Below are 23,593 nucleotides of genomic sequence, written 5' to 3'. Positions count from 1 at the left end.
ACACACACGTTAACACACATATAAAGATATATAAATAGGCTGACAGATCTTAGAGAGATAAGCAAGGTAAAGGCTGGAACTGCTGACACCACTCCATGAAAATATTGCCAATTAGTATTGATCCTTGGATGAAGACATCCCAAAATGACTGTTTCCTTTTCCCTTACACTCTCAAATATTCGACCATAGGGCTTCAAATGGAGAGTATGACATCAGAGAAAATTTCTTGTGAAAGGATACATCAACAATCATCACGGAGGCCAACATTCAGGGATGTCATACTCTCCTAATGAAGCCCAATGGACAAATATTTGAAACGTATGCTGGAAAAGGAAGAATTCCACTCAAATGAACCCAGACTGATTGGCATTTCATTCTTTTACAATCATATGTATACAAGCTTTACATTTCATCATAACTTTTAGGCTTGGACAAATTAAAATAAAAACTACAAATGCTTGTGCAACACTTCCAAACAAAAATGATTTTCTTATTAAACAATTAGCAAAGGGAGTACTGCAGTCAGATGAGGTGTAAACTACGTTAAGTTGATCCCAAAGTTTCCTTCATTTTCATTCTGTGGTACTGAAATATTTTTCTGCAAAGAGAATGAACAGATGGACGGTTTTGCCCCATCAGATTAGCATTTTACTCTTATCCAAACAACCTATAGTTATGTGTTTAAACCTTTCGAACTGTTGGCCTATTCCCGTCTTTTCCACAACTTAATGGCTCATGGGGAGTGTTGGCCTAGAGGTAACGCGTCTGCCTAGGAAGCGAGAGAATCTGAGCGCACTGGTTCGAATCACAGCGGCAGTCGCAAGTATTTTCTCCACATCCACTAGACCTTGAGTGGTGGTCTGGGTGCTAGCCATTCGGATGAGATGATAAACTGAGGTCCCGTGTGCAGCATGCATTCAGCGCACATAAAAGAACCCACGAGAAGAAAAGGGTTATCCCTGGCAAAATCCTGTAGAAAAATCTACTTCAATAGGAAAACAAATAGAATTGCAGGGAGAAATTTTTTTTTTAAAAAGGTGGTGCTGTCAGTGTAGCGTCGAGGTCTTCCTGGAGAAGCAGCCAGAATTTCACACAGAGAAATCTGTTGTGACAAAAGGAGTAATACAAATACAAATAAATGCTTCAAACAACAGTAGCTACTGCATTCTGAACGATTCCCACCAAAACAATTTTGAGGCAAGATGGCAGACAGCGGGTTGTAAATCATGTCAACAACTCCAATTTGACAAACCAGAAAGATTCCGAAGAAAATCTTGTGTATCTAAAGACAGAGGAAAATAATCTGTTCACGATCCACAAATACGGTTTTGGCTGGAAGCCTTTGAACCTGTTAGCTCACCACCAGAAAGCGAGATTTGTTTTTGTCAAAACGAAAGTTGTGCTGTAATGTAAAAAGTTTCCACTGTTTCAATGTGCAGAAAAAACGTTAGTATCAAATCATTGCATGTTTGGCTCTTTTTCTCACTTTACCATGCCTTTCTGGCTTTCTTATTTCATAGTGAAAACAGTTGTCAAACACACCATATAGAAAGCGATATGCAGGCAAAACGGTGGACGAAGAGAAGCAGATAGGGAGAAAAGACATGTTAATCCTTTCTTTTATTTCTTTCCTTCTTTTGGAAGTTGTTGAAATGTCTAATTTTCAGAAAACATTACATGCCTGGAAAGCCAAAAGTTCTTATTAGCAGTGCAGGTTTAGTGCATGGCAAGACGATAAGGAAAGAAGATGTGTTCATTCAGATGGTCGTTTGTGAACATTATCTTCTATGTGATGAGGTCTTTGTATGAAAGGTTCTACAAATATAAACTCAACAGCCAGGATTGTATATGAAATATATGAGTAACACATCTTTAGTTTGAATGCAATGGTAGCAAAAGAGGGAATGGGGAAAAGAGGTATTTGACTATCAATTCCCAGAGGCAAGATTGAATGATATGGATAACCATCTAAAACCAACAACTTACAGGGACTTGCTGCAAAACGTCACCAGGACTCTCAGCCTCAATGGTCACATCCTTCTTTGGCGTAATCTTGAACAGTTTTATCACTGTGCCATCTTCTTGAGGGATTTCTCCAATCAACACTTTATCTGGGGACTTGTCAACTGTAATCACACCAAACATCATATGTCCATTCACAGAAAACATTACCATCCATTACATCATTGTTAACAGTCCTTAAACTCTTCTTCATCATACAGTTGTGCCATTTCTCCTATTTTCATTGCAACTTTGATACACATACACGTCTTGTACAGAGAAGCACAAATACACGGGTACTATAGGCCTTGATCACATTAGGAAAAACCAATTCACTTTCAGTGTACACAGACTAAAATATGTGGAATCTCAAAAATGAGAAAACATGTATTAGATACTGCAAAAATAAAAGAGGAAAAATATAAAAGCTTAGATTTTACAATAAGATTGCAGCAGAGTACAAAACTGAAACCTATTCTTTAATATATCAGATACAAAACACAGTCAACCTTTAACAAAACTCGGAATAGGCACGCATGACCTGAAATTGAAAAGGGTAGTTATTTAAACATTACACGAGAAGACAGATTGTGTAGCAACTGTAACATACTGGAAGGCAAAATCCTTCTTCTTGATCATTGCATTAAATATAAAGCCTTAAGGGAACAACATATAAAAGATATTCAAAATGCGAATAACACAGGAAATATTCCCAGTCAGTTGATGCTTACAGATGATGAATATATACAAACTAGATTAGGAAATTTGTTTATGAATGCTGTTCCAATTAATGTCGTTTATTAATCAACTGTATATAAAGTAATTCATCTATTCATTTATTTATCTATGTACTTGTGTCTTATAAACCTTAAGGTTTCATAACATCAAAATGTATTCTATTCTATTCTACATAGAAAGATACACACAGACACGGACACATACACAAAAACACACATAAAATAAAACATACATACACACACACACAGACACAATAATGCACATGCTCACACACACATTCACACTCTCTATCACCCTAATTTCTCAAATTTTCTCGATCACACACCCACACACACACACAGACACACGCACACGCACACACACATGAACACACCCACAATCACACAGGTTACTAGTGGTTGCAAGTCATACCTAAGTCTTCAGGTGTAACTGGAGCTTCTGTTCCTGTTGGTGTCTCTGCAAAGACAAATCAAACAAATGGGCCTTTGTAGATGAAAAACACTTACTTATCGGACATAGAAACCCGTTTTGTGACTGCTGTTCATCCCAGGTTGTTCACAACCCATGTACTTATGTGCAGCCACAAGGATGAAGGATAAAGCAGCAGTTATGTGCTTAGAGGTGTGATACAGCAATCTCTTCAAATAGACTAGAAACACATCAAGGGTAGAACAGATAATGCAGTCTCTTCAAATAAACAGGAAATGGACTGGACACATGAGAAATGTCGCAATCTCTACAACAGATAGTAAACAGACCAGGGATAGACAGATATACCAATCTCTTCAAACAGCTAGGAAATGGACATGAGCAAATCAAATGCTGAAAAAACCCTCCTCATTAAGATATCACATTGATGAGGGACAAAACAGATGCAACCACCTCTTCAAAACAGCAATGAAACAGACTGGGAACAGAACAAATGCAGCAATCACTTCAACATACAAGAAATGGATAAAGGACAGAGTAAATCAAGTAATCTCTGAATCCATATGATATAGACTAGAAGCCGACTAGAAATGGCAATCTCTTTACATAGCTAATGGACAGATCAGAGGAAACAGATACAGCAATTTCTTCAAAGAGTGAACAGAGTGTGGGCAGAATCATTCCAGAATCAAAAATCATGGTTTTGCAAAGACAAAACCAATGAGATGCTTCAACCCAGATAATGAATGAGGGCTTTTCTATCTGATATTCACTTGTCAGCAGCCTAGTATCCCCTCTCTTTCTCTGTCTTGTCTTATCTCGATCTGTTAGGAGCTGAATTTTGAAATCTGTTTACAGTAGATGTGGTGCAGGGGAAATGGATCAGTCCACACACTTTGACACTTCCTTGAAACTGAAAATTGAAACTGATCTTTTGGCAGTTAAACCAACTATATTCCTGCATAAATAAATTTGTCAACAACAAGATTAGTAAGATTCGTAACAGAATAATCATAAGATCTTCAAATACCACACATCCAACACACAATAAATATCATACACCCTTTACAGACAACAAAACTTGCAAACACAAAACAACTTAACAGCGTTACAAGAAACTTGAATCCTGTCAACCAAAATGCAGATTACGTGTAAACAACCCTTCTCCTTCTTTCTCTGGATCCGCACAAAAAGATAGTTTCCTTTCAAATACAAAAAGATACTCAATCAGCTTCTTCCTCAATCAAAACAAACAAACAACAACTGAACATTACTATTGTAGTGTTCTCCCTTTTTCTTTTTGTCATGGATACTTGAAGTGGATCCTAAGATGAAACAGATTGTTAAAAAAAGAAGGAGAAGAAGTACCATCAATCAAAATTTAGTTAGTCCAGTTATCTTCAAATTCGTCTCTGTAACGTTCTTCTGATATCTTGGGCTGGTGATCCAATCTTGATTTAGAGTGCCTTGTTGGTTTCCTGCTGCACAAAGCATGAAAAAGAAGACATGTGACATGAAAATGGTGGCAAAAAAAAAAAAAAAAAAAACCTTATAGAATAACTTATGAAATCAAAACAATTTTCTGTGATATGTTTAACACAGTAGAATTATTGTGACATCTTCTCAAGAAGAATAACATGTAGACCGTCCAAAACTGGCAATTGATCATCTTAACCAAACAGCTAACACCCTTCCCACAACCACCCTAGCACAAGCCCCAAAAATACCATGCAAATGCATTAATAGATGAGAATGTATCCTCCTCACAATACCATAAAACAAATCTTAGCCCACTTAAGTTGTGTGGTGTAACTTCTTGTTCTCTCTGGAAGATTCCGAAATTGACTTATTAAACTCTCTCCCCCGACACTCCCGATCGCCATTCAACAGACTGGGTTCAGTGTAATACAGAGTCCTCACAATGAATCTTGTCTCTGTTAAACAAAATTATTTCGTAGCTAAAAATACATCACATCACTAGAGTTCATTCATTTTTAGTTCTTCCTACAAATACTTCAAGAAGCTTAGCAATACTCAGATCTAATAAGTGAAGATTCCCTAGCTCAACAAAATAACACACTATGCTAATAATCTAAATAATAAAAATCACCACTCAAGTCGTGTGAGTTACGTTTCTGTACCCTCTTCTCTTCTATTTCTCTGTGTAATGACCTTCCCTTCTAGCAAAACATAAATAAAGTGAATTAAGATACATTTGAGAACTGCAATCTGAATATTAATATGTCCCTAATAGCATAAAAGGATGTTTTTTCTTAAACAATAAGGCATAGGTGAAAGGTTTATCAAGTAAGATGTAAGAAATAAACCTACCAATAATGCACTATCCTATGACCCATGAAACATACTTATCACGAATTTCATAATAACGGTTCTTAAACCCTTACTTGATAATTCTTTCAAAACTTGTAAAAAAATAAACAGAAATTGTTAAAAAAAAAAATGATTTTTTTTTCTTTTTTTGTGTTGCTCCGATATTGTCTATCTATTATAGGTCTATTTTTGGGTGGTTTTTGGGGTGTAACATCCTTTTTCCTTCATTATCTTCAACAATTTGAATCATTTAACTCAACACCACCACCCACAAACCCAACCATACGGGCTTGCAAGGAATTTACCTGTTGGATCACGATCACTTTTCTCGATCAAGATGATTTAGTGCAGGCTACAGGAAAAACAAGTCGTCAAGCATTTACAATTAGCTACGAGAGTTACCCAGCAATCTTAAAAAAATCATGAAACAAATAAATGAACAAATATAAATTAAAGTCTTTAGATACTCGGTTTACACCAAATAAAAAAATCTATGTAATAAAGAATCAAACAACAGGAAGTGTGTCTGACATTCCTCTTCTCCTTCTCTTCCCTCCATTTCCAACAAAACCAAAAGTTAACCAAAAGAAATAATCACGTTTAAGAGTAGCAGAAGCTGATTGCACACCGAAATATTGTTTTTGTCAGAATCCCAAGAGTTTCCTTTCTCACAAAAATTGACCAAGTTCATGGTTATCAAAAATTCTTTGAGGTCTATCATAGGACACTTCAGACATATCCTAGAACAAGGACAAAGAAAGTAGGGAAAAGGAGATCCTCTAACCCACTCTTTATTTTAATCATTTAAAACTTTACTCCTAATTAGTTATAAATAAAATGCTGGCAACTTAAAAAAATGTTTCTTATAACTTGAAAATCTCATATGAGGTTATATAAGTTCAAATTCCTCATTTATTTGGTATTAAATTTTTTGAAGATAACAAAGGTTGAAGTATTACTCTTCCAACATATATTGAACTTTCAACTCTACGCTTTTCCCAACTTAACCAGTTCCTAGAGTCCTCTCTGGAATTGCATGTTATCACGCAGTCAGATTTCCCACACACTACCTGGTGTCTGTGCACCATTATGATTAAAACAGTCCTACATATTACCTAAAACCCAAAAGTTTGCTCCTAATTATTCAATGGAAAAATGCAGTTTTTAAAAATCGTCATGGCTGATCTCGGAAAACCAATTTCACAAGAAAATCTTACAAAGAGAACAAATAATAATGCAAAAAAGAACTTACGATTCACAAAAATTTGAGCAAATGAACACGTTTAATCAGAACAACCATACAACAAATCCGAAAAACTGACTAAAGAAGGATATTTAACATCACAAATACGTTTGCAACTGAACTTGCACCAAAACGATTTTTTTTGCAAAAAGTGGAATTAAAAGTATTCAATGCGAAAACGTATATCAAATCATGAGTTTGGTTTTTCATTTACATTTGTTTTATTTCATAAACGTTAAACAACATATAAAGCAATCAAAAGTACAGACATAAAAAGTTTCCTTTCTTTTATTTCTTCTTCTTTTGGAAGTTTAAAGCAATCAAAACACAAACAAATTCTATACAGCAGTTATGCAGCAACAAGAAAAATTCCATTTTAAATTTTCCGTATGGCTAGAAAGTACAAAACTAACACCAATAAGTAATGTACAATCTATTTAGTGTACAAAAGGTGGATTTGAACAATCAAGGCATTGAAGATGAAACATTAACCAAACCGTTGTGCAATGGGGGGTCTTCTGGACACAGTTTATCTGTGCACCTGGGATAATAACACTTATGGGGTTTCACTTAATAACCAAACACATCATACAGAAACATTCCTCCATTAACATGAAGCCTAACCATAAATGTGCATTCTCCTATCAGCACTGATACATAACTTTCAAAGCTAAAGGACAGGCACAATTGGAAAAACCTCCTCTTAAGAAAATAGTGGACAAAAATGAACTTTAAGCAAAAAAAAAGGGAAAAAAAGCTTATTTTACAAAATGCAAAGACAAAACTAAATTCTAATATAATACAAACAGAACAACTCAATAGCAGCAACGAAAAGAATTTCTTCAAGAAACAGATTGTGTAAGCATCAAGCAAAATTCTTTTGCAAATATAAAGCAAACAACAATAAAGTTTCATGAATAACACAAAATATCCCTTTGTTTGTTATTCACATAGTGTTTGAATTTAATTTGGTTAAATGATAAAACTTACATTTTATAGATTGAAATTAAGTTACACAAAGATTTATTTATTCACATAAAATCACAAGGCTAACAAAAAAATAAAAACATACAAACAAAGACCAAAATACATTCAATCACACCCTTCACCAATTTAATTCTATACCCAACAGACAACCAACGCAACACATAAAACCAAATCACACTCATTTCAAGCATATAGCTTTAAACTTGTTCTGTGTTCTCAATGAAAATCAAACAGGGCCTTTGTATGAAAACTTATATCGACAAAAACCCTTTTGTGAACTGATTTCAGTTTTAACCTTAATTATTCACCAAAAGATGAAGATAAGCAAGTTTGGCTTAGTCATACAGCAACCTTCAATAAACTAAACACATCAAAGAAACAAAATGCAGTCTTTCAAATAAGAAATACTTGTATCACAGAAAATAATTCTTACAACAGTTTAACTACCGGGATGGTAAGGTATAACTTTCAAAGCTATAATGGAAAGAAACAAATGCTGAAAAACCCTCCTATAAGAACAAGAAGAAGACAATCACACCCTCAAAAGATGAAAACAGGACAAACAAATGCAGAATTCTTCCAACATACATAAATGGATAGGAACAGATACATCAAAATTGAATCACATATGTAGAGCCGCTAGAATCAATTTTTAAACATGAGTCAGAATCTCGCAATTTCTCACAGAACAGATGTGGCAGACATCAAATAAAAATGGTTTCAAAGACAAACAATGGTAACATCAAACCAAATAATAATGGTTATTCACCGTATAATGTAGCAGCTGTCACCTTACAGACGAATATCAAAAAAGAGCTGATTTTGAAATCTTCTGATTGGTAATAAGGATATCCTCACTTTACATATTCTAATTAAGAAATTTAGAGTAGACCTGATATTTCACACTGGCATAATGACATGATTTCTAAACAAAAAACATTAGAAAGTCCTTATTAATACCATCCCAGAATAGATTAAGAAAAAAACATGGTGACATCAAGAATGAATGTGGTAATGGAACATGAAATAATAACAACAAACCTTGCAACATAAAACACTAACTCACAATACACTTACAAACAACACAATCTCTCTTCACTAACAGCTACAAATACTGATGAATACAACACTTCTCTTTCCTTCTGAAACAATCAATAACATGAACTAGTTCTAAATGCGTCTTATATCTTTAAAACAATTACTCCAATCCTTCCCACCCTCTCTCTCCTCACCCACTCAAAATATTCACAGCGACCACAATAACTTAAAAATATAAATGAATAAAAACACAATAATACACATAATTTTATCTACGAGAAAACTGATCACCAAACAAACAAATATTTAAAACAACCAACAATTTCATCAGATTGTAATTTCAAGGTTTGGCTCCACCATGAATCTGAAGTAAATTAGTAGCTTTTTTAAATGTTCTCCCCTGTACTGACTCAATCCACTTGTTCTATACATCAATGAATACATATTCTACTTCCACCAGCAACGGATCATGATAAGTACGATTGAACGAAAACGTGGTATCCGAGTACAAAAAGACACTTTTAGTGACTGTCTTACCACTTGTTATGCCAAATCATTAACAGTATTTTTATGTCTCTTGAAAACGGAAGATTCTCTAATAATATTTTTCCCAAATAGAAAAAAAAATTTTACTGTTACAAGCAATCAAGCTCTAAATTACTAGTTAAGTCATCATGCAAGCAACTTTAACGAAACTACCTACCTCTCAATCATACATATTTGTATCCATAATGGACCTTGTATGTTTGAAAATGCAAAATCAACAAACTAAAACATACAAACAATCGAAACGTACAATTTAATAACTAAAAAATCAAAACCATAAAAAAGATGTTGTTTAAAAAAAAGTGGAAGTGTAAATTTTTGTTTTTTTGTTAGGAATTTCTTAGAATTGCAACTTTACTTTGTAAAGGCTTTCGTATCTTTTTTCGTTTGTTTATTAAACGTTGTTCACCTTTCTTAAAGAAAGATACATACAAATTTTGCATAACCTTAATTAAAAAAAAAAACCATAAATTTGTGCTAAAAAACATACATATTAGGTGGTTTCATTCATTTTTTCTGTTTTTTTTCTTTCAATTCTTTGTGTTTATCAATGATCGTGTGTTTTGCCGAAAATTATATGTGAATTATGAAACATTTTCACTTTTACTTCACTTTTGAAGCATCATGATACTTGAACAAAATACATCACTCACAACAACCACACTAAGAAAACATGTACGTAACCCTCTTAACAGGTATTGAGATCATAGTGTAATTTAATTTTCCTCTGTCATTTATGGACATAATCAATGAAATTGGCATCTGCTACAGTAAACTCTCAACTTCTAACAAATTCTTATTTTCCTAAATAATTAAATATACGATTTAAATAAAAAAACGGTAAATAAGAGAAAGATTAATGGCATGAAGTAACTAAATAACCATTTAAATCCTAGTAAGATCAAAATCACTATCTTAAAATCAAAATATTCTGGATCAAGGGTGTTAAGCCTCTATCGAAATTTCTTTCTTAGCCATTTCTCCGACAACTACCAGATGAAAAATTCTATAACAGAAAATATTTAAGTATTATGAATATCCTATGATTAGTTGATTGATCTTAACATTCATAGTATTGCCAGCTTATGTTGATTGTTAGTGAAATTTCCTTTTACACTCCAAATTGTTGCATTCCACAAATTTTGATAATTACAATCAAAAGATACAAACAAATAGGGCACGTCAATGTAATACCTTCATATTCAAGGTGTAATATTTTTGAAAGATTAAAGCAATTCCTATTGCCGAGATAAATTTACAATCATTGAACAGCATAATTTCTCAAACTTTGATGACAAAACATTTAAATAAAGCTTCCATTGAAAGTTCCTAGAAGTACTACAAGGGGAGAGACAATGAGGATCTATTATGAATACCAATTCCTTTTTTCCATCTGTTAACTTATTGAGAGAAAGATGAGATTACCATATTAGATACTTACAAACACAGGAAGTTAACTTACCTTCTATCTCTTCCCCACTCTTATATCTTGCTCATAACACACAAAGAAAATTAGCTTTTAACGACAGCAGTAAGTATTCTCCTCTTAGAGACTAAGCAGGAAGCTGTGTGACAATAAGAGAAAATTAGTTAATGCATCCAACAAATCACAGATAGTTTCCCTAAAATTTCGAAACTACGCAGTGAAATAATCGAAATCTTTAGATACAAATTCCGGAGAAATCGAGTAATCGAAAAGCCCAATTCAAATGAAAGTTGTGGAAAAAGATTAACAATACCAACAAGCATTTTTTTTTTCAACAATAAAGTATTTAAAAATTTTAGTTGCATTGAAAAAAAACTCAAGTTTCAACATCCAAGAAATCTTCTTCTAAATACAGAGATAATCTTTCAAGAACGAAAACTTATGAAAGCTTGCAGTCAACGGAACGAATAGTTTTTCAAAGAGAAAACAGTATTTCTTCTTTTATTTGAAAACTAATATTATTGTTTTAAACTTTCCGTGCCTACCAGTCTTTGCACTTATTTAGTGAGCAGCAAAGGAAGCGATGAAGATCAGGAATCACGTGGGAAAAAATGGGGAAAAAGTTCTCAATCCTACTAACCTTTTTTTTTGGAATTGTAAATTTTATGAATCCAGGTGCAAAGAAGGTAAAGATCAGTAAGGCAGGCGAAATGAAGAAACTCTAATGGAAAATAATTCGGGATTTATTAAGAGTCGCAAATTAGTCACTCCTCTGTAATGCAATTTACACATCTTTTGAAGATTACAAAAAAAATGCTGGACAAAGTATGACCAACATTTCCCAAAAAAATTACAATGATCACACTTAAATACTCACTACATTGCAGAAATCACAATCTTGACTTAACCAAAATCTTCAGAACCAAAACGGTTTTGCTGGATTACATTAGAAAACATTATTCGAGTGTTCACAAAAATATGTGAATCAAAAGATAAACTATTAATCTGAAAAATAAAATAAAATTATTTGCTTTTCTTACCATATATGCACATTCATAAATACACTTTTAAATACAAAAAACGATAAGCCTTAACAAAGAGAAAGGCAATGATAATGAAAGGGATTATTTTAAACTTACTAGAAAGAGATTGTAGAATGTAAATAGAAAAAATTTTTCTAACATTGCATAATATAATAAGGAACAAATATAAAAATATAAAATCAAGACTAGGAAATATTCAGTGATGTACGTGTGAAATTACAAATAGTATAAAATTTTATGAATAGTATGAAATCTTTATTGAATGCAATGTATAAAGAATTGCATTATTATTTACTAATGATCCATAACAAAGGTTTCATAACATCAAAATATTCATTCAGCTTGAATACAAAAAGACAATACACAAAGACACATTTATTACTAAACCACACAGATCATAATGCAATCTTACATCAATCACACTTTATCACTAATTCTTCAAACTTTCGTCAACCAACAAACTACACTACATAAGTACACCTACACACCAAAAATCACAGTTACTATGTTCACCCAGACTAAAATGACTCTTCCAGATGAGCTCCTAACTTAATCCATGGACTATAACTAAAAACACAACTACGACTGAACCCTTTGTGAAACTTTAATCCAGGTTTCAAACATGTAAGTAACAAGTTTAGGATAATGCGCATTATGTCTTAGGGTGTTCGCAATTAAATAACAAAAACACTTTAAGGAAGAACATTGCATATCTAAATAAACAGATGGACTGTATATACACAGACAATTGTTCGACAACGAAGGCAAACCGTAGACAGTATCAATTACTTAGAATTTAAAAGAATAGAAGAATCAATGCGAAAAACATCTTCAAATATAAAATGATAGGAATAAAAGTGCAACCACCTAAAAGACAGTGTAACAAATATACAATCACTTCAAACATAAAATGATAAAGCTAAATCATTAATTTAATATAGATTGATGAAAAATAGACAAACCTCCAAAACAAAGGCACAAAAAAGAACACACATCCAAAGATAAAGATGTGGCAACATTCTAATCAAATATGTTTACAGACCAAAACGAATCCTTCAACCCAGAATAAGGGAACATAACACTTTCAACAGCTAGTCCTTGGCATCTTCCTTAGTCTATTAGTTGAATTTGAATCTGTAAGAATAATGAGGGATAAATCACATTTCACCACTTTGAACTCTTTCTGATGCTTTCTCGTTACACAACTGAAATTTTACTAGAAGAGTGTAGTTCTACACAACTTGAAATACTGAAATGAAAATGAATATATCTTCATAAAATTTTTAAACAAAAATTTCAATCACACGATATAAAATACCAGTCTATAATTTAAAAGAATTTACAAAATAAAAACTCCTATAATTTCAGTACAAAAACAACATCTAAAAAATAACAAATGTACATAAATCGCAACAAAATGGTAAAGCAAGCAATCAATAACCACCAAGAATAAACAGCTAAATGAATCTCTAATACAATAATCAAGAAACATCAGCTTTCAAACCAGTCCTCAATCACAATCAAAACAAGACAAAGAAACACTGACTTCAACCAAATAATTCATGATGTTCATCATACCACAGCCTGTTCCTCTCTTTCCTCACCGCCTATCTCATCTAAGAATTTTAATCCTACAAAAAGTAGAAATGAAACAGCAAATGAATAACAAACTAAAAATTTTACGTTAATACGATTTATGATCTGCAATACAATTCTAAAACGAAACAGAGTTTAAAAGACAATACGTATGAGTAATCATATTTGTAATTATAATTCCAAAGAACTTCCAATAGTTAATTTCTTCCAACGCACAATAATGTTGAATTAAACATAAGAAATGGGTGAACTGGGAAATGCGTAAAATTACAAACATGACAAAAATTCTTATGAGAACTTTGCCTCACAAAGAATTGACATGAAAACAAAACAGAGGGTTTTTTAACTGGAATAAACAGCACAAAAAAAAAGATGAACCTTAAAATTTGAAAATTGCCAATTCGTCTGAATGAGAATAAAAATACCAATGTTCTTTCCTTCATACCCCCTCTAAAAACCACAGTTAAACACAAACATATAAGTATATTCCCTTAAACACAAATCCCTTTTTCTCCCCATCAGCCATCAAATGGTCATACTTTTAAAACAAAAAAATATATTTGAAAGAGCACACAACCACACTCAACCTACTACCAACCAAACAATAATAATCCAACAACACAATACTATTCAGTAAACAAAACATGATATCCACACACAACAAACGGGAGAAAGTAGACATTTTTTTAAACATATCCAAGAAATTCCCTCAAACACCACCAAACAACAATCCAACACCAATTAACAGTGGTGATCTGGAAACTTCCTTGACTTACCATACAGAATATGGTTCACTGGGCATGTCCAACTGCAAGAAAGAATAAAACCACTGTGATTTTTTTCTTAATTTATTTCAAAAATATGTTCTGTTTGACTGACAGTACTGTTCACATTCATAAGGAAAAGATAATACATTCATTTTCTGTCAGTTATTGCTTCAAAATAATGCAACTTTTAAGAAGCTGAGAATATCCAAACCCCGGGTTCTCAATTCATAAATTATGATTTTTTCTTAGCTGACTAATTCAAGATAGTAGGCCATGACTCAGAATCATACAACAAAATAAAATTGCCTTACCCAACCTAAACCAACAAACTTTCCTTGGCCACAACTCACAAAAACATAGATCACCTCTGATAACAGACGGTTGTTTTGGTGTTCCGTTTCCTTGGGACCTGAATGTCAAGATATGGTTTCATGATCTTGTGAAATCGGTTGCATTCTGCATTTTATTTTGACTGAAAATAAAAATAAAAAAATTTTTGATCTGTACAAGTCAAAAAATCAAGGTTAGTTAATTGTGGAAAGTATTTAAAAAGTAATAAAGTGATAATTTAGTTAAAAATCAAGTATTATTGTGATTTTTTAATTAGGTATATTTCAGATGAAATTACTGGCCAAAATTATTAAAAAATGCAACCATGCAAAAAATTGGATTCACCGAAACTTCAGTCAAAAAAGAATAAAACCATACATAAAATTAAATTGATTATAACATTTCAATATTATAATTTTAAAATTTTGTTGTTTGACTTTTCCGTGTTTTCTTTAATTTTTTTTTTTGGTTGTCTGTGTGCCATTTGTATTAATATAAGTATGTTTTGATTGTGGGAGCGGTGTGTGTGAATTTGTTTTTGATCAATTAATTTTTAATTAAAGGAATTTTTTGCAATTAAAACAACACCAAATTACACTCACAAAAAAAAGCCACACAAACGAAACTAAAACTACATAAAAAAGTTTCAATGTGATTTTCAATTGGACTTTTCACTGGAACTTCTTGGTTTCTGATGAATAATTATAAATCAGGAAATCTATAAATCTCTACACAAACATATACAATAAACTAATTTGATTTAGTAAACATAGTAGTTTACTATTGTTTAAAATTATAAAATAATAAATCTATAGAATTAGATTTCATTCCCTTTGCATTAAAATTTGGTGTTTATATTAATGTAATGTGATTTAAAAAAAATTTCCTTTTAATTAGAAAAGAAATCAAAAATTTACAGTGGGAATGTGGTGTCCCGGTTACCAGTTCTCTGCCCTCCTCCTCTCTCTCTCATCTCCCCACCCTCACACACACAACACAACCACAAATACACAGTTAACATCAATAAAGAATATAAGGTGCAATTAAGAAAGATAAGCAAGGAAAGGCGAACGCAACCCCACTCAAAAATATTGCAATTAGTATGATTTGGTATGAACATCCAAAATGACTGTTTCCTTTTCCCTACACTCAATATACATAGGCTTCAAATGGAAGAACAAGAAAAATTTTCTTTGAGAAATAATAACAATCATCACGGAGGCCAACATTCAGGTGAAGTATTCCTAAAAGAACCAAATGGACAAAATATAAAACGTATGTGGGAAAAGGAAGAATTTCATCAATTTAACCCTTGATTGGCATTTCATTCTTTTCAATCATTTAAAGCTTCTTTCCAATTTTAAAAATAAATTTACAAATACAAATAAAATTGAAAAAAAAATGTTAAAATAAAAATTCAAAAAATTCCCAAGGGAGTACTGAGTCAGTTGAAAACGTTTTTCCTTTTCAATTCCCTTGTTAAATTTTTATGAAATGAAAATGGAAGGTCATAAAATTTTTTGTATCCCAAAACCTTTCAGTTATGTGTCTAAACTTCAATTATGGCCTATGACCTTTTCAAACTTGCTGCCGGGGTTCCAAAATGCCATTGTTTTGGGGTAGAGAATCACTTCTTGAATAGGATCAAAGTTCAATCACAGACCGATTGTCCTTTCTCCAATAGAATTAAGGGGTTGGAGGTAATCAGCGATTAAAGTACCACGAAGCTTATCCTGGAAATATTAGAAAGAAAAGTTTAAACAAAAATCGTAGAAAATTTTTCTATAAAAACAAAGTAGTTTAGGTGAATTTTTTTTAAAAGGGATTCCCAAAGGGAAGTCTTCTGAGAAGGGTATAAAAAAATGTTCAAGCATGTACTGCCACTAAATTCCTCCAAAACAATAGACGGTAGAGCGGGTCGAAAATTAACATCCGATGGGTGAAAAGTAAAAGACTCATAACCCGAAAGCAAAAAATAATTGTTAAACAAAAAAATTTTGAATCCTTAAAACGGTGTAACGAAAGATTTGAACAGAATCAAAAAGATTGTTTTCAAGGAAATTGAAAAAAAGTTTCAATTCAATTTGCAATAAACTTCTACAATAAGCTTTTGGCTTTTTCATTTAAATTTCCAAATAAATTAAAAAGATGAAAACGGTTGAAAAAAAAATAGGAAAAAAGACCAAACGAACTTTTTGGGGAAAGATGTTAATGTTTTTCAATTTTGTTTAAAGATTGTAAAATCAAATTCATACATAATGTTGGCAAGCAAAAGTTTAGGTGGGGTTTTTGGGGAACGAAAGAAGTTTGTATTAATTTTTTGAAATCTTTATTGATAGGTTTTAATAAAGTAACAATATAAAAACACATATTGTAAAATTTAGTTTTAAGCAAGGGGCAAAAAGGAATGGGGAAAAAGAGGTTTGGAATAATTCTTCCAGAGGCAGATTGAATGATGGAATACACTAAAAACCAACAACTTCAGGGACTTTGGCAAAAGCACGGACTCTCAGCAATGGTCACTTACTTGGCGTAATCTTGAAAAATTTATATTCACTGTGCCTCTTCTTTGGGATTCCAAATAACATTATCTGGGAATTTCAACTGTAATACCCAAACATCATATGTCCATTACAGAAAAATTACCACCATTATCATTGTTAAAGTCCTTAAACTTCCTCATACATTGCATTTCCTATTTCATTCAACTATCATACCTACAAACGCACAACCCGTCATGACCTTATCAATATGAAACAATTCCTTAGTTACACAGTAAAATCTTAATTTAAAAAGACAAAATTTTAAATCTGCAAAAATAAAAATGAAAATTCAAACTTAAGAGACAAAATTAAGAACAGTAGATTTACATAAATTAAATTTACAAAACAAACATCTTAATCAAAAAAAAGTAAGGTACAAACTGAAATTAAAGGATAATTAAACATTAGTAGTTAAAAGATTGAGCAAAAATGGAGCAAATTATTAAGATAATCCACTTTAATAAAATTAAGGAAAAGAATTAAAAATGATTAAAACAAAAGAAATTTCCCAGTATGATCACAAATTATATACAAACTAGATTAGGAAATTTGTTTAGAATGCTGTCCAATTAATGTCGTTTATTTAATAGTAAAAAGTAATTTATCATTATTTTTATGTATTGTTTACAACTTAAAAGATTGAATAACATAAAAGTATATTTTTCTAATAACAAAAATACCACGGGACACGACAAAACACATAAAATAAAATAAAAACATCAAAACACAAAATAATGCTCTTTAACAACACTTATTCATCACCTATTTCTCAAATTTTCTGACAACCACACACAGACACACGCACAACGCACACACACATGAACACACCACAATCACACAGGTTACTAGTGGTTGCAAGTCATACCTAAGTCTTCAGGTGTAACTGGAGCTTCTGTTCCTGTTGGTGTCTCTGCAAAGACAAATCAAACAAATGGGCCTTTGTAGATGAAAAACACTTACTTATCGGACATAGAAACCCGTTTTGTGACTGCTGTTCATCCCAGGTTGTTTACAACCCGTGTACTTATGTGCAGCCACAAGGATGAAGGATAAAGCAGCAGTTATGTGCTTAGAGGTGTGATACAGCAATCTCTTCAAATAGACTAGAAACACATCAAGGGCAGAACAGATAATGCAGTCTCTTCAAATAAACAGGAAATGGACTGGACACATGAGAAATGTCGCAATCTCTACAACAGATAGTAAACAGACCAGGGATAGACAGATATACCAATCTCTTCAAACAGCTAGGAAATGGACATGAGCAAATCAAATGCTGAAAAAACCCTCCTCATTAAGATATCACATTGATGAGGGACAAAACAGATGCAACCACCTCTTCAAAACAGCAATGAAACAGACTGGGAACAGAACAAATGCAGCAATCACTTCAACATACAAGAAATGGATAAAGGACAGAGTAAATCAAGTAATCTCTGAATCCATATGATATAGACCAGAAGCCGACTAGAAATGGCAATCTCTTTACATTGCTAATGGACAGATCAGAGGAAACAGATACAGCAATTTCTTCAAAGAGTGAACAGAGTGTGGGCAGAATCATTCCAGAATCAAAAATCATGGTTTTGCAAAGACAAAACCAATGAGATGCTTCAACCCAGATAATGAATGAGGGCTTTTCTATCTGATATTCACTTGTCAGCAGCCTAGTATCCCCTCTCTTTCTCTGTCTTGTCTTATCTCGATCTGTTAGGAGCTGAATTTTGAAATCTGTTTACAGTAGATGTGGTGCAGGGGAAATGGATCAGTCCACACACTTTGACACTTCCTTGAAACTGAAAATTGAAACTGATCTTTTGGCAGTTAAACACAACATGAATTTATTTCACTCAGCATGGAAATCACAAGTTTGACTTTCTAACCAAAATCAGGAAGACATTTAGTAAGTGTTCATTATTTCGTAATTCAGAAAGAATAATTCCATAAAGAATTACATTTTTTCAAGATCACCACCAACACTTCTCAATCACAAGACAATGTTGAAATTATTCATACATGTGTTCCCTTTTGTACTGTTAGTGGATTCAGACAAAACTTTGGCAAATTCAGTCATAAGACAAGCTGTAACTCAGCACTCCAGTTACAAGACAAGACATGATAGCAATCTCTAGTACAAACCATAATAGTATGACAAAGATGTCACTGATGTAAAAACAAACCCAGCCTTTCTTCCACTTTTCATTATCTGCAATAGCAATCATAAACAGCAGAACAAGGGATGAAAACTACAGTATGTGTACGTCTCTTCAAGTATATCACAATTAATTCAGATTGACTGCAGGTTTCCAGGCCTCTCTCTCTCCCCATCACCCCCCACTCCCCGACACACACACACACACACACACACACACACACACACACACACACACACACACACACACACACACACACACACACACACATTGAGAACATTAAACATATATAGCCATGTAATGTACAACCATCGGACACAAACTGCTGTTTTACCTGTTGTTTTAGTCTCACCCGGTGTGGTAATGGTACTTGAAGTGGTCATTCCTGAAAGACAGCAAACAGAAATATATGTTTGAAAAAAGAGACAGGCAGAGAACTGAAAGTACACATTCAGATTTTGCTCAAAATATTTACAGATTATATAGACCCGTCCAACCACTTGATATCTTCTTCACAATTCGTCATCAATGTTAGTAGCTGGTTCTGTTTCCATGTACAGAATCACGACCTTGTGGCAGTTGACGTGGAATGCCATGAGTTTCTTGTATAAACATGTCCAAGAGAAAGTTCCTTATGTATGAGTTACTTTTCCTAGCCTGCAGCGAAAGCAGATCCCTGACATGAAAAGGAAAGACAGGATGGGTGAACATCGGAAAACTGGTGGGTTAAACAGAAACAAAACCAAAAAAAACCTTCATAAGTAGCAACATGCCCCTCAACTCTGGTCACATGACAGACAGATCCCAAAACAGACTGTGTTTTTTCTGCTTGGACTTCTTACCTGCTTCTGAAATCACAGGGATGATGACACTTTCATCTTTGCTGACAGTAACTTTGCCGTCCTGAAGGAGAAAGAAAAGTAAACACTGCTTAGACCTGTTCTTTCATACAATCATGTGCTCAAATTTGTATGTTTGCTTTTAAACACAAAAACAATAGCATGAGCACATCCCTTCCCACCACACCCCACTCCTCCCACCTGCACATAGCCACTCAAACAAATATTATATCGTACATGGCGACATCAATGCACCATTTGAAAAGTGAGATTGCGAGAACATGCACTAACATCCACTACACACACAAACCCTCACACACAAATACACAAACACATACACACACAACACAAACATACCATATACACGTAACACACACACACACACACACACACACACACACACACACACACACACACTTACAACAGGTTGTGATGAGATGTAGACTTCTCCTTTGGGTTCATCCTCTGGACCAGGAATATTCTCCAGGAACACTGGGTCAGTGTAGCTTATCGTCTGTAAAAACGTGCCTTCTTCCTCTCCTGGTATCTTTGTACTTCCCTCTGGTACTTCTGGCTTCATTTCAACAGCACATGGTGTTTCACTGGGCCCTGCTCACAAAGTACAAAGAAAGATCACATCACAAATGAGTAGTCATTATTGATGCTCTGAATATTAAAAAGACAAAACTAATTTTATTTCCTGTATGTAGCTGAAACAATACTGATCACATTTCACTTAGGTGTAGGTGTTTCATTCCACTTTTTCATGTCCATGTTTCTTGCTTCTTAGATCAATGGATACTTTGTCAAGTGGATAGCTTCAGGCAATGACGTCCAGGAAATGTGGATTCTAGCCAATTAAGAAGTATGATTGATGAATTATTTGGCCCTTAGCTCCAACCCCAAAATCAAGCACACTTTAGTGCCTAGCATACATGCATACTAATATACATGACAAATAGATTCAGTCTCTGCACTCCAACAGTCAACTGTAAGTGAAGGTTACCTGTTGTTCCTGGTGGACCCTCTGTGCTGCTTCCTGGAGGTACTGTGGTGGTCTCTGATGTGAGTGGACCTTCTGTTGTTTTCTGAGTATATGCTGTCATTGAGAAAAAAAAAAGAAAATAGGAAAAAACGTGAATTATATTACTGATACACTGAGAGAACATATGGTGTAATCATGAATACAATGTTTGAGTATTGTGTCTCTGACAAGCAATATTAAAGCAACTAATGAATCAACAATACTAACGAAGTGATGTGAATATGTGTTTGAAAAGGGTTTTTTATACCTTTCATATACTCAGCTGAAAGCAATTTCAACTCAAAACTGGAGTCATATCTCTGTTCTCAATACTGCATACGTGTCAGATCTAGCTCATATCACCAACCACTTAACATGTATTTCACTGCAAATTATTCATGAGATTCAAACAGGTTTCTTGAAAAGTCCAGACACACACACACACACACACACACACACACACACACACATATATATATATATATATTTGTTGGCTGTAAGATACGTTAATCTGTACAAAAAAGAATATAGCTAGAAAATGTTTGTTGATTTGAAAAAAGAAGAAGAAAAAAAGCAACAAAAAAAAAAGCAGTTGACATAATATTTTGTCTTTCTGTAAAAACACGTTTATGACTTTCCAAATTTGCACATGATTCGATAAGCAGGTGGGAATCAGGGGCTGTATTCATGGGGACTGACTTGCGTACGTCAGGTGTAAAGCAAAACCTCCGGACTTTGAACGTCAAGACTTTAGCCGCAACAAAGTCGGTATTAATGGGGCGGGCGTGTAGGTCAGGCAACGAATGACTGGAATTCTCACAACGCCTTCGTTCTTATTTAAGAAAGGGATTTTCCCGAATAAGTTCCCCTGTGCACATGTTTGTCAGCTGCTGCACGGAGTGAACTTTGCGCTTGGTTTGTTCAGCCTGGAGTTCATTGGTTTGTTGTGTCTTGAGGGCATCACTAACACGTGTGATCCTGCGGCATGCACGTGCTTGACAAACTCCAACAAGTCACTTTTTGTTTTGAAGCACCAGTGTGTGTGTGTGTGTGTGTGTGTGTGTGTGTGTGTAATTATGATATTTATGTATCATGTTTCTTTTTGTTGTATTTCAATGAAAGGTACAATAGAAACTAAACTTACCATTATCATTATTATCATCATTATCATTATTAGTATTAGTATTAGTATTATCATTATTATTATTATTACTATTGTCATCACCATCTTCATCATCAATGTACACTTCTAGAGAGTGTATTCTAGTTGACTGTAGTACTGAACAAAAATAAACGCGCCGTTTGTCCTAAAAAAAAAATAAAAAAAAGTCTGGGCGCACGAAGTGTAGTCTAGTGAATACAACTGTATTTTTCAACAGCTGACACATATCTATTTTGTAACTATATAAAATCTATGTGATCTTATATGTATGAGTGTGCACTTACTTTTTTTTATTTCACACCTCCTGTCTATGTTCTTGGTTATAAGCGGACACACACACACACACACACACACACACACATATATATATATATATATATATATGTATGTGTGTGTGTGTGTGTGTGTGTGTGCAACTGATTTGCTATGTGTATGCAAAATACAAGAAACAGATTTGAAGGAACAGAAAGACGGTGCATTTTGACAGTGCACATGAACATACTCCACGATCTTTTCAATAACTCGAAAAGGAAGACGAGAATAAAATTTTGTCATTGGACCTTAACTATCTGCTATTTTTGTTGAACACACTTTCACAACGGGAGTTTTCATTTGTTTGTTTTTAACATTATCAGGATTCTCCAAGCCATAACTGATATCATGTGAGACAACTAATTATAGACATGCAATTAAGGACTGAAAACTGACAACTGTATAGAACGTTCTGCTGATGTAAACTGGTTAGAGGACAACTGAAGCTTTGTTGATGATGTTTGTGGGCTTAAATGGGAAGACTGGGACCACACAGGTAAGTATCGTCCACATCACGGATGCGTCTTTGGGTGTGTTGCTTTAATTTCCTGACCAACGCTGCAAATGTCTGTATCTCTCGGGCCTGGTTGACGCCGGAATATCATTATGACAGAAGCGTAGAAGCACTTTAACACACATGTACCACAGATCATGATGTTCTTTCGTTGAATATTGTTAAATAAAAAAGAAAGAAAAAGAAAGAAAACAAAATCGTAGACTAATTGTTCCATGATGATGACTTTCCATACCTTGTCAACTTTTTGCCAGATATCGTATATGACTTTTCCTTTCCGCAAACGTGGTTGAGTTAATCCTTGTACAGGTATACAGGGTCGCCTTATCCGGAGACAACTTGTGCGTGGGTGCGTGCGTGCATGCGTGAGTGTGTGTGTGTGTGTGTGTGTGTGTGTGTGTGTGTGTGTGTGTGTGTGTGTGTGTGTGTGTGTGTGTTATTGTGTGCTGTGTGTGTGTTTACGTGTGAAAGGGTAGGAAGGGGAGAGGGTGAGGTGGCGAAAGGTGAGGTACACGTTTCGTATTCTTTGCTTTCTTTAATTTCTTAGCGATGATTTATCATGTTTGATGAT

The 23,593-nt window shown here is 33.8% G+C and overlaps 2 protein-coding genes across 9 annotated transcripts in view; both read right to left on the bottom strand.

The window, feature by feature from the left end:
* The window catches only part of LOC143288449 (uncharacterized), a 71,562-nt gene extending 68,281 nt beyond the window's left edge, over nucleotides 1-3,281 (bottom strand). For 4 of the 8 annotated variants that reach the window (XM_076596940.1, XM_076596941.1, XM_076596943.1 and 1 more), the window contains exons 1-2: nucleotides 3,151-3,281; nucleotides 1,987-2,126 (exon numbers count right to left, since the gene is read on the bottom strand). The gene's annotated coding sequence lies outside the window, so the exon portion shown is untranslated. The remainder of the gene's footprint in view (nucleotides 1-1,986; nucleotides 2,127-3,150) is intronic. The other 4 variants (XM_076596945.1, XM_076596947.1, XM_076596946.1 and 1 more) reach the window with 2 other exon arrangements.
* Nucleotides 1-23,593, bottom strand: part of LOC143287865 (SCO-spondin-like) — a 104,417-nt gene that overhangs the window by 1,723 nt on the left and 79,101 nt on the right. Inside the window, exons 43-48 of the mRNA XM_076596102.1 lie at nucleotides 21,017-21,109; nucleotides 20,432-20,619; nucleotides 20,014-20,074; nucleotides 19,506-19,556; nucleotides 17,884-17,928; nucleotides 1,987-2,126 (exon numbers count right to left, since the gene is read on the bottom strand). Of these exons, the coding sequence (XP_076452217.1) occupies nucleotides 1,987-2,126; nucleotides 17,884-17,928; nucleotides 19,506-19,556; nucleotides 20,014-20,074; nucleotides 20,432-20,619; nucleotides 21,017-21,109 (578 nt within the window). The remainder of the gene's footprint in view (nucleotides 1-1,986; nucleotides 2,127-17,883; nucleotides 17,929-19,505; nucleotides 19,557-20,013; nucleotides 20,075-20,431; nucleotides 20,620-21,016; nucleotides 21,110-23,593) is intronic.

The sequence above is a fragment of the Babylonia areolata genome, chromosome 12 (genome assembly GCF_041734735.1).
Source record: "Babylonia areolata isolate BAREFJ2019XMU chromosome 12, ASM4173473v1, whole genome shotgun sequence".
Lineage (NCBI taxonomy): Eukaryota > Metazoa > Mollusca > Gastropoda > Neogastropoda > Buccinidae > Babylonia > Babylonia areolata.
The sequence above is the reverse complement of the archived record's forward strand: the minus strand, read 5'-3'. Positions and strand labels throughout refer to the sequence as shown.